Here is a 12,705-nt window from a genome sequence, read left to right as displayed (position 1 = left end):
TAAAAGGTACCCAATGGTGGGCTTTGGAAAAGTGCAACTACAACCAATTTGAATGAATCTCTGGGACTCAGAATCTCCACTAAGTATCACACCTCCCTCCATTACCCAGCCCTACTCCTATCTGCAAAAGCCTCAGAAGCTCTACTGAATCAATTTGAACCTCTGCAAACAAAGCAATGAGGAGCTGTAAAATTGGTACTTAATAAAGCAGTTCTTAAAACAACCTTTTGGCTCCAGTAACAGATACAAACATGTTAAAGCCACTGAGAAGCATGGAAAAACCAGAGATTTGTAGAGCAAAAGCTCAGCTTAAATGGAAAGAGGGAAAAGTAAAATAAACAGTGGCAAAATTAAGCTCCAACTGGGCTAACAAATCTTACGAACCAGACAAAAGAATAACCACAGGAGCATGCACGGCTACAGTGGAAAATCCCCAAGCCCCAAATCTGAAGTGCCTTTATCAAGGTTATCCGGAAAAGTCAGCAATGAATTACCCCTTAAAATAGTCTCTCCAAGTCTATTGCAGAATGAAACTGTTTGTCTCCATAAATCCCTCAGTTGACATTTGCACTGCAATCATAAACAACATTTACAAAGGGTGAGACCCAGGAAAAAAAAAAAAAAGAAAAAGAAAATCATTGTTTTCTGAAAGCATGAAGGCTGGCAAAAAGGTTTTCCAGGATTGAAGGAACTAGCAGCTGAGGCAGCGACAACGGCAAGGTGCTCCCAGGGGCTAATTTGCTGCTCAGGATCTAGTGCCATTTAATCCTACAGTGAGACTTCACAAACATGGGTCTTGGCAATTCTGAGTGAAGCACCATCTAAAGGCTGTCTGCCCTAGGCAAAGGATGTTACTCAAAAGAGGCTCCCTGTTTCTCATCCAGGTGAAGGAAATCTTTCCCATTTGGTCTTCTTGCACACTAAGTCCTCAACACTTTATAGTAACAGAAAAAGACCGCAGGCTCTGTGTTTTCTTAGAAAGTACAGGGCTTTCTAACAATTAAAGCTTTCTAAAAATGGAATGCAACGCCTTGGGAGATTGATTCCCTGCCTCTGGACGGGGTCCATCAGATGCTGTTGACCAATGGCTAGGATATCATAGAAGGGACTCAGCACTGGTAGAAAAAAAAGATTAAATGACTGCTAGGATCCCATCCAGTTGAAGGATCTAAGAAAATGGAGGTGATTATCCAAGTAACTCCAGAGAAAAAACACTCTTGCCTGAAATCATCTCATCATTTCAGGGGGAAGAAAAGTAGGTTTTTCAGATGGCCCCATTTTCCAGAAAGACATACCCGCACACTCATCTACTTCTACAAAGCAAGTATAAACAGTTGGAATCCCATTATAACAAATACTACAGTATCATCCAAAATTTTCAAAGGCATTTTTGGGCACAGGCTTCCCACTCATGATAACCCTCCAGGAAATAACAAGCTAGGTAAAAGCTTTTGCAATATAAATACTTGACAATGCAATATTTGCATTTATTGGGGTCAGCTGACCTTTTCATAGAAAAACAACAACAACAACAACAACAACAACAACAACTACAGATGTGTCTGAGCCCATCTTCTGAGTCTCCCTGAAAATCCACATAGAGTAAAGATGGATTTAGCAACAGTGTTACTGTAGAGTCTGGTGCAGGTTTTCTGGCTACAAATGTAAGAACTGAAGCCCCCTTGTTCTGGTTTCCATATCATAAACTCATGAAGTACTCTGTTCTTCTTCTTCACGGCATCTTGCAATTATAATTACTTAACTAATTATTCATTTTGTCATTAAAGTCTGTCTCCACGCTGGAAGTTCCAGAAAGGCAGGGCTCTCACTGTACCCTCAGTGCTTCAGGCTTTTACATAGCAAATGTGGAAAAAAACCCCACATATTTACTGAATAAAAGAATACTGTACAAAGCCACTAGATTAGCAAAAGTGAAGACATGAGAATAGCAGGGACAGATGATGTAGATAAATTAAAGCACTCACTCATATACTGAGTGTGTAAAGTGGTATAACCATTTTGGGAATTTGACACCTTCTAATCATGTTAATGAAAAGCATACCATATGACCTAACAAATTTACTTGATGTGCATATCCTAGAGAAACTGGGTTCAGGTGCACTAGAGTATATGTATTAAAATGTTCATAGCTGCATTGTTTATATTGCCCAAAACTGGCAACAGCCAACTATCCATCAACAGTAAAATGAATTAGTAAACTGGCATATTCATGCAATAGAATACCATACAGCAATAAAAATGAATAAACTAAAGCATCATGCAGCAACACAAATGAATCTCACAAGGGATACTGAGCAAAAGGCAAAACGCAAAGGATACATATTTATGATATGTATCAAAATATCAAAAACAAGCCAAACTGAACTATATATTTCAGATATGCAAAAATAGGTCATCAGTTCTATCAAACATTCAAAGAACAGATAGATAAAAACTTATAGAAGCTCTTCCAAAGAAAAGAGGGAACTAATTTTACAAGAATGTTGATAGCAAAACCAGACAAGTACGGCACAGAAAGGAAAAGTTCAAGCCAATCTCACCAATAAACATAGTGGCAAAAAACCCTAAAAATCTTAGATCTCACAATCCAACAATGTATATAAAAGATAAAGCCCCAATTCAGTTTATTACAAAAATACAAAGTGGGGTCAACATTAGAAACTCTATTAATGTGACTGCGTGCTGTGGCTAACGAATGTAATCCCAGCACTTTGTGAGGCTGAGGTGGGCAGATCACCTGAGGTCAGGTGTTCAAGACCAGCCTGACCAACATGGTAAAACCTCATCTCTACTAAAAGTACAAAAATTAGCCGGGCATGGTGGTGTGCACCTGTAATCCTGGCTACTCCAGAGGCTGAGACAGGAGAATTGCTTGAACCTGGGACGCAGAGGTTGCAGTGAGCCAAGATCGTGCCACTACACTCCAGCCTGGGTAACAGAGCAAGAGTGTCTCACACACATAAAAAAAAAAAAAAAAAAAAAAAAACAAAACAAAAAAAAAAACCTCTACTAATGTAACTAACTTACCACCACTTTAGAAACAATTTGGCACTACCTAGGAAATCTGAAGATGCACATGCCCCGTGGCCAAAAATTCTGCTCCCAAAAGGATACCCCCGAGAGAATTTTGCTCGTGTGGGCCAGGAGATAGTTTGTAGCAGCACTGTCTACAAGCCAAAAACTAGACACACCATAGAAGAATAGAAAAACAAACTGCAGTATATTCCTACAATGGTATACTACAAAATGATAACAATGAATGAACCATGCTACAAAGAAATGGCCAATTCTCAAAAATATTAATATAACCTTTAATGATAATAGCAAGTTTAGAAGAATACATGTATGCGATTTCATCTATATAAAAGCCATAAACATGCAGAACTAAGTAAATGTCTAGAAATACACATGCATATGTATGTACAACTACAAAGAAAAGATAGTATTGACACACAAAATGGAAGACAGCAATTACCTCCCGGGCAAAGGATGAAATTGAGAGGAAAATTAAATTGCAAAGAAGTACACAGAGGGTTTCAAAGTTATTGTTAACGTTCCATTTTTTCATAGGTGTTGGGCATATGGATTTTTTAAACTATTCTTTAAAATGTATATGTGGCCTATATATAAACATATGTTAAACACACACATATACTTATTTATAAAAATGATATATTTCCTAATTTAAAAAATAATTTCCGGACTTACCAGTCTAGACCAGGCTTTACTATGAATCATTCCTCAATTCTACCTCATGAAATAAATCAAAATCTTTTCCCATAGCATATAGTTTTCTTCTTCAAGAAACATGACAAACATTTTCATTTATTTATTCACTCAACTATTTATTGAGTAATTATTATATGTCAAATACTCCTTGGGCACCAGAGAGAGAAGCAAGACTGACACTATCCCTGTCCTCATCAATCTTACAGTTTAGTAAGGAAGACAGATGCTGCATACGAAATACATATAGATAAATATATGAATACAACATAGTGCTATCACAGAAAAGTAGATTATTGTAAGATTATACAAGGTGACTTCATTATTTGGAAGTTCAGAGAAGGCCTCTCTCGGGTTTTAACACAAGCTGAAACCTGAAGAGGATTTAGTCAAGCAATAGGGGTAGGTGGTGTGCATTCCAGACAGAAAGTGGCATGTGCAAAGGACCTGAAGCAGGAAGGGATTTGAAAGGCTTGAGAGGCTACACTAAAGCTAGAGTAAGAAACAGAATGGCAAAGATGACCCTGCAGAGACAGACAGAGCCAGCTTACATAAGAATTTGTAGGCAGTGGTATTTTCAGTGAGACTGCAGGCCACTACTATACTTTAGGTAGGAGAGTAACATGGAGGAAGGCCAGAGGAAAAAACAGAGAATCTAGTAGGAGTTACTACAGTAGTTTAGTTGAGACTGCCAGCCAAGAGTTGATGGGTGCCTGAGCCAGGATGGGAGTAGCAGGGAGGAAGAAAAGTATCTTAAGGGAGATAGAGCAGACAGGAGTGGCAACAGAATAGATATAAGAGGTGAGGTAAGGATGGTGCGAAGGAGTACACCCTTATTAAATGAGAAAGACTGAAAATCTGTCAATTGTCATATTTACAATACAGCCCTAATTTCGATGTTTAAAAGTACACAAAGTTATTCTGAAAATAAGCTGAATATCAAAAGGAATAAAAAACTATAATGGATTAAAACACATGAAATATGTTAAAATTCATGAGTTCATCACAAAATGGTAACACAAAAGACAGAGAGGGCAATAAAGTATATTAAAGGCTCTAACTGTTGGAAAAGTGGAAAAAAAATGAAATAAGTCAAGGATGCATGTTGTAATTTCTAGAGTAACCTCTAAATGAATTTGGAAATGTAATACATTAGATGCCAAAAAAATGAAAAATATTTCATTGATCCAAAAGAAGAGAGAAAAATGAATATAAAATAGATGAATTAAATAAAAACAAAGAGTAGGGGCCAGGTGTGGTGGTTCATGCCTGTAATCCCAGCACTTTGGGAGGCCAAAGCAGGCAGATTACTTGAGGTCAGGAGTTCGAAACCAGCCTGGCCAACAAGGTGAAATCCCATCTCTACTAAAGATACAAGAGTTAGCCAGGCGTGGCGGCGGGCGCCTGTAATCCCAAGTCCTGCTTAGGCAGGAGAATCACTTGAACCCGGGAGGCAGAGGTTGGAGTGAGCTGAGATCAAGCCACTGTACTCCAGCCTGGGCAGCAGAGTGAGACTCTGTCTCAAAAAAAAAATAAAAAAATAAAATAAAAATAAAAACAAAGAATAGGGTGGTAGAAACTTTCTGCCATTTTACCGTACACGTTAAAGTACACCACAAGAATGTTTCCAGAATGTGAAAAATGCTGTAGGACAAACACTCTGATTTCTTCAAAAAATAAATTGCAAGGAAAAAAGGGTGGGTTGGGGGGTGGTTTGGCGGGGAGGATCAGGATTGGCCAAAGTGTTAACAATCACTGATCCTGAATAATACACACATGGGAAATACCATACTACTGCCTCTACTTTTGTATTCATTTGAATTTTACTGGAATATAAAGTAGAAAGGAACAGAGGGAAAAGGGGAGGGAGAGAAGAAGAGAGAGCAATACAGAGACAGTGGCAGGGAGGGAAGATCTCTGGATACTTATTGGCATATTTATGTGCAGAAGATGTTTTGACAGGATATATTTTTAAATGTTCAAGCGGTTATCTCTGGACTAATGTGATCACAATTTTTAGAACGTTACAAATTCATCATCTCTGGGTGGGAAGATTACCGGTAACTTTTAGTCTCTTTTTGTTTAGCTATGTTTTCTCATTGCTTTTACAATGGGTAAAACAGAATGCTTGACTCAAAAATTGTCTAAAAGGATGGAAGAAAGACTGCCAAAACCTAAAAACTTCTCCCTTTTCATAGATGTTGATGTGTAAATCTACATTTCTTAAACATTTCTGCATCACAGCTCGCAATGGACTGAATGTGTGTCCTCCCAAAATTCATACGTTGAAACCCTCATGTCTTGAAATCCTCATCTCTAATAGGATGGTATTTGGAGATGGGCCTCTGGGAGGCAAACAGGTCATGAGGGTGGAGCCCTCATGATAAGATTTGTACCCTTATAAAAGGAGACCCAAGAGAGCTTGCTTTCTCTATCTCCACCAAGTGAGGACACAGCCAGAAGGCAGCTGTCTGCAAGGCAAAAAGAAGGTCCTCAACAAGAACCCGACCCTGCTAGCACCTTCATCTGGGACTTCCAGCCTCCGGAACTGTGACAAATGAATTTCTGTTGTTTAAGCAATCCATGATGGATTGCGTTGTGGCAGACCAGACTAAGACACAGGCTCTTTGCAGAATCTGACAAAAGCTACTAACTCTCTTTCCAGAAAAATGCACAATCTTACAGAATTTTCCATACAATGTCAGGAAACTTTGAAATCCCTAATGAACCCATAGACTTTCTATGCTGTCAGTAGTAGTTATAATAAAAAAAAACCTGACATTTATTGCCTACTTGCCATATGCCAAGCATGGCCCTAGGTGTCAACTCATTTAATCCTCCCACCAACCCTCCAAGATGGGCATTCTCATCATCCCTATTTTATAGATGAGGAAAGTGAGGACAGAGAAGATTAATAATTTGCACAGGGTCCACTAGCTAATAAGCAGAAAAGCCAGCATACAAACTTGGGCAGCCTGGCTCCAGAGCTCAGATCTTAAGCAGCAAAATATGAGGCCACCCACAGAGTTGAAGTTAAACATGCCAAGCAAATATGACACCCTGAATCATGCTCTGGAGAACATGTCTTCAAATTCAATTAACATTATGTACGTACCATGTGTCAGACCCATCCAAACACACAAGCTCATCCAACCCTCAAAACAATGCTATAAGTAACTCGCCCCAAATACCCAGTTAACTGCTGTAAAAACAGGAGTCTAACCTGTCTTCTGACTTCAAGTTCAACATACCACAGCTGATTGCCTCTAAACTGGGGTGATGGTCCTGTTCTACATCACACAAGACCTCCCCATGACCAAAATCTTTGCAAGGTAACTGGTTGACATCCAATTCAATAGGTTAAATCTGTAGACCCCAAAATTTGCCCATGCTGTAAAGCAATTCAGCATTTGAGGAGATTTTCCTTTATTATTCAGCTTTGGCCTGCTGAAACATCCTGGATGGATATGTGCCTCCAAAAGTTTGTACTTGAGTTTCATATGCATAAATAGGATTATTTACATATACTGCAAATAATTGCTAAATGCTATAATACCACATTGCAATGACATGCAACACAGCCTACATAAACATGAACATGCGAGTTACATGAGAGCCCCCCTAGTACTTACAGTTTCACAGTTCAAGCATCGAGTTTCATTGGTAAGCGTTCCCTGAAAAATCTCATGGACCCAGGTGAGTTCTGGTTTATTATTTTCTGCAGGTTCGTTCATGTTGCCATTTTTTAATTTTCCATTTTGTTTTTCCTGTTTCTTCTCCTCCTGCAGGATGTCCGCAATAGTGTTTAGCAAATAATTTAAAAATTCATGAGCATCCTGCTGCATGTAGTTATCAAAGAGATCTGGAAAAGAGAAGGTGGTTATTTCAGTCTCTGGTTCTTGAAAAGCAAATGGACATAATTAGTGTTACATGCCATACTTAATTTTTTTTTTTTTTTTGAGACGGAGTCTCGCTGTGTCACCAGGCTAGAGTGTAGTGGCATGATCTCGGTTCACTGCAACCTCTGCCTCCTGGGTTCAAGCAATTCTCCTGCCTCAGCCTCCTGAGTAGTTGGGACTACAGGTGCGTGCCACTGCGCCCAGCTAATTTTTGTATTTTTAGTAGAGACCAGGTTCACCATGTTGGCCAGGATGGTCTCGATCTCTCGACCTTGTGATCTGCCTGCCTTGGCCCCTCAAAGTGCGGGGATTACAGGCATGAGCCACCACGCCTGGCCCATACTTCAACTTTTATACTGAAAGGATGGACAGGTATGGAATATAAATACACTCATCTCTACCAGGCAGCTTCAATGAGTAAGTTTCCAAAGAATTTTTTTAATTCATTTCCATTTTCCGCCACGCACCAAGAAGAAAATTTCCCATATCTCCCTAAAGTCATCACATTTATATAAAACTACCAAAAGTTCTATTTGATAAGTTCCCTGATAAAATATCAATTTTTAATATGATGTAACTACCAATGATCAATTAATTATTCATTGGGTAATTTATTCAGAGCAACTGGGGTGTCTTCCCAAAGAACATATTAAACCCTGGACCAGCCTGGAAGCAGCTCAGATGAAACACAGAAGGGAGATGAGGGATATGTGTGAGCATGCATCTATCTGATAGTGTTCTGAAACCAAATACAAATGATTCCAGAAGCCTAGTGCTGCTCCCTGCCATAAGGACAAACAATCAAGAGATGAATGCAGCTGTGAAACTTCATTATTAATCACGTTCACAACTCGACAGAGTGCTCTGCTTCCTTCTCCACTCAAATTAGTTTTATTCTGGTATGTATAAACTGTAACTTCAAAATATAGCAATCAAATTAAAAGAGACTTTATAAAACAAATACCTGATTAACCATGCATGCCTGATGAAGGAAGGCTGAATCTAAGATAAATAGTAATTGCCATAACAAATATCTTTATAGTCTTAAAAATTGCCAATACAAAACTTCTGGAATACACACCTAGTTTCTACTACCAATCCCCCAGAGGAAGAAGATAGAAAAACCAGAAATATCAGGATTTTTAAAAACCATATAAAGCAATCAATTTGATATCCTTCAATTACCTTAGGCAAATGAAAATCAGAGGTATTATGTTTAAAACAGCAGAGGCTCTGATTAGATAATAGGCACTTATTTTAATCACCTATGACAAGTTTATAAGCCAGTACTATTTTATTCAATTATTGCATCAACCAATTTAGGCCAATGAGTATCCCACTACAAAGGCTGCCTTGGACACTATTCTCTCTTACAATGATCCTGCCCAGAATGGAGCAAATAAAATGGTCATTCTAAATTGGAATAATAAATGTGCGTTTTTAAGCATGTTTCTAACCCAGTTTTGTTTTATGTTTACTGGGCAGAGAAGAAATGTTGTTTCTTAAAAAATGACACCGAGTAGTTAACCATGCTTATGTTCCCTTTTCAAAAAAATCCCAGCTCTTCCTTTTGAGGAGATATAGAACCATCAATTCTCCTTATTTCAGAGGCTTAAATACATTATACTGCACACTACTCACCATTCTCTTTTCTCAGCCTTGAAATGAACTTCTTTGGTGGGATGACACCAACCTTCTTCTTCTGCGTGGCAATGCTGTGGAAAAGGTCCGCCAGGCATGTCAGCAAGTTTTCCTTCTTCTTTTGCTGGGCCTTGTATGCCAACACATTCTCCCGGAATGGACGGCAGAAGTACAATGCCTGAAGCACGGAGTTACAGTAGCATGTGTTTCCAAACTACCAAGGGACAAGACAGATGGTTCAAGTCATCGCCTGGGGATAAGCCACCTCTGGAATAAGTGGTAAGGGTGAGAAGGTCCCCGCTCCGTGAACTGGCCCAGATGTCCCTGTATTGGAGTCCAGCTCACCATATTAGAAAACTAGTTAACTACTCTAAACACCAGTGACCATCTGATCCACAGAGAAATGAAAAAAATGCACATCATTCCGGCGCTTCTCTAGCCCATCAAAGTCTCTAAAATGATAATAAGCACTCTGCCTCAATAAAGAGTCTAATGAGACCTGCTGGTGCTTAAAAAAAAGAGAAAGAGAAGGGAAAAAAATCTACATACTGCGGAGACCAGGAAAGCAGCTGGCTAAATAAAAGATGCACATTGCAACACATCAAAACTCCCACGACAGGGAAAATAAAAATCTGACTCGAAAAGAAATCCAGTAATTAGGAACCACTTGCTCGGCTGAAACAGCCTAAACTGAACGGGGGCTGGTTTTCATTTTTCAATATTCCAGTACTCCTGCCCACTGGCTCAGACCACATTTCCTCACTTAATCCCAAGCAACGCAGGCAAAAATATGCTGCCTCATGTCACTCTCCCAGCTTCCCACCCTCTGGACTTCTAAATGGCCCTTGCTCTTGCTTCTGCCAAGGCAGCAATTGTGCCAATACAATACTACCCAAGTTCCTAGCCTGCAAGCACATTAGGGCCCACCAGTAACATTTTATACCTCTCACAAAGCATGGATACTGAGATTATTATTAAAGAGGGAAAACGTCTCACTGATTTTCTACTGACTATAAGACCACCTCTGTAGAAGAACACAGCTGAGACTATCACTTTAGAATTTTTTGTGCACAATAAAATTTAAAGAAAAAAATTCTGAGGAAATAACTAACAAGATTAATAACACAGATTATGAAATGCTATGTAAGATTAAAATAGAACATGAACACCTTCTCAAAACTGGTTGTTGGCTTGTGTGTCGTTTACCCAAGAGCGAGACAGATGCTCTGCCATACTTAACATGACATTTCTACGTATGCTAAGATAGAAGGCTTCCTATTTTTATATTTTAATCTACTTTGACACAATTATGTAACAGGAGACAAACCTCTTTGTACAGAGAAGCTGGAACTTTCATAAATTACCATTCACAGGGAACATAAATGAAGCTATTAATAAACACACATCCCACAATCCTTATACAAACTAGGAAATGGCCTTAATTCTTTCTTTTTTCTCTCTCTCTCCACTATCTGCATTTGTATTTTTCTTAGCCAGGGCAGAATCCCCATGCCTTGAATAATTCACTTCACAGGGCTAAGCAGAGGCCTGTGCAAAATGGCAAAACGTTTGTTTTAAAATTATAAATCAGTATTTCACCAACACAATGCCCTATATTCCAGGACTTAGGTTTCCTCCTTCCATTCTTTTCTCTCCTACTCAGTATCTCACCTTTCCCCAGACACCCTTCAGTAACGCTTGGCCCCAATTCAGTGGACAACTCCTGGGAAGGGAAAGGAACTAACATTTACCGAGTGTCCACAGTATGTCTCAGCTTCATGTCAGGGTTTTAAACAGGCGCTCTCATTTACCCTTCATTATCACCCAAAGGGTAGAAGCCATTATGACCCCCACTTTACAGATGGGGAAATGGAGGCTCAGAGAGCGCAAGTAACTTGCCCAAGATCACACAAGCTAGGGAGTAGCACAGGCAGAATTCAAACCGAGGTCTGTATTACATTAAAGCCAATGTTCTTCCTATAATATCATGGGCAGCATTTACTTGCAGAGAATTATTTCCAGCTTTCCCAGTGAAAATTACTACTTACCACACCTGGGCATTGACAGACTACGTTCAGCATAATTATTCAGAAAACAAATTGTTTTTGAGTTAATATTTGATGTCACTTAACACCTACATCCCAGAGAAAGAAGGATCAAGTGAGGAAGAAAGCTCACGAGGATGGAGGGCACACCGTCTCTACCGTGTTACTACTCCGTTATCATTAACCTACCAAGGAAGCAGAGCTGCTGGGTCCAGCCTTCTACAAAGGAGGTTACTGCTGAGTGCAAAAAAAAAATGAGGCCAGGAATTCTGAGATAAAATGGTCCCAGTTTTCCCTCCCAGCCTGTCCTGCTTCAGGTACATCACCAAGTTACACTGTTAAAGAAACACACTGGCAATGTGCTGGTAACATTTTTAAAACACTGGTTGTACTGATGCATACTTAAACAAAGACTGGCTGAACAGTTCATCCAGATGACACAGGGAGAACATATAAAAGCAGATTTGGGGCCTGGTGCAGTGGTTCACGCCTGTAATCCCCACACTTTGGGAGGCCAAAGCGGGTGGATCATCTGAGGTCTGGAGCTCTGGCCAACATGGCAAAACCCCATCTCTACTAAAAAATTAGCTGGGCATGGTGGCGCATGCCTGTAATCCCAGCTGCTCGGGAGGCTGAGGTAGGAGATCGCTTGAGCACAGGAGATGGAGGTTGCAGTGAGCTGAGATTGCGCCATTGCACTCCAACCTGAGCGACAGAGCAAGATTCTGCCTCAAAAAAAAAAAAAAAAAATCAGATTTGGCTACAAAGACTAATGAAATTATTATGAAAGTTATGTGTGCAAAGCAAATTCCTTAAAGCATAGGGCGGAAAATGTAAATTTGACCCAAAATGCAATAATTAAATGTTTTTTGCTGGGACAACTCATACTTTCAAAAATAGGTTAAGTTGCTTTCTCCCCAACATTGGCATTCTACTAACTAAGGAGCATGACCAATCATTTAAAAATTGGTAGTGATAAAAATGCACTTAAAGTGGAGTTGCTTCATATACCCTAAAACATTTGATGAAAATAATACATTTTACATACTTACATTGACCAATCCGAAATAGTGTTCATTGATTGGAAACTGCTCTGGACCAATGTCTTTTTCCAGAGCAGAGGCATTGGTGCCCTAAAAGAGAGAAATAGCAAAAGTTCTGTTGCATGTAAAATAGACAAAAAGTAAAATCATACTTAAAAGAGTCTACGATTGAGACAAGCATCTCCCCTGGTCAACACGGTATTTGGTGATGTTTGCGCTGAAGGAAAATGTGTCAGAAGTAAAGCAGAAGAGTAGTTAATAATGTCAGCCTTATTCTTCTCCTCATTCAACTTATTCATCCCCTCAAACCTACTCTACTTGACTTCAAAT

The 12,705-nt window shown here is 39.4% G+C and overlaps 1 protein-coding gene across 1 annotated transcript in view; it reads right to left on the bottom strand.

The window, feature by feature from the left end:
• The window catches only part of USP46 (ubiquitin specific peptidase 46), a 73,985-nt gene that overhangs the window by 32,916 nt on the left and 28,364 nt on the right, over window positions 1–12,705 (bottom strand). The window contains exons 2-4 of the mRNA XM_003268371.4: window positions 12,385–12,465; window positions 9,288–9,501; window positions 7,380–7,609 (exon numbers count right to left, since the gene is read on the bottom strand). Of these exons, the coding sequence (XP_003268419.1) occupies window positions 7,380–7,609; window positions 9,288–9,501; window positions 12,385–12,465 (525 nt within the window). The remainder of the gene's footprint in view (window positions 1–7,379; window positions 7,610–9,287; window positions 9,502–12,384; window positions 12,466–12,705) is intronic.

Source organism: Nomascus leucogenys, chromosome 9 (assembly GCF_006542625.1).
Source record: "Nomascus leucogenys isolate Asia chromosome 9, Asia_NLE_v1, whole genome shotgun sequence".
Classification (NCBI taxonomy): domain Eukaryota; kingdom Metazoa; phylum Chordata; class Mammalia; order Primates; family Hylobatidae; genus Nomascus; species Nomascus leucogenys.
The sequence above is the reverse complement of the archived record's forward strand: the minus strand, read 5'-3'. Positions and strand labels throughout refer to the sequence as shown.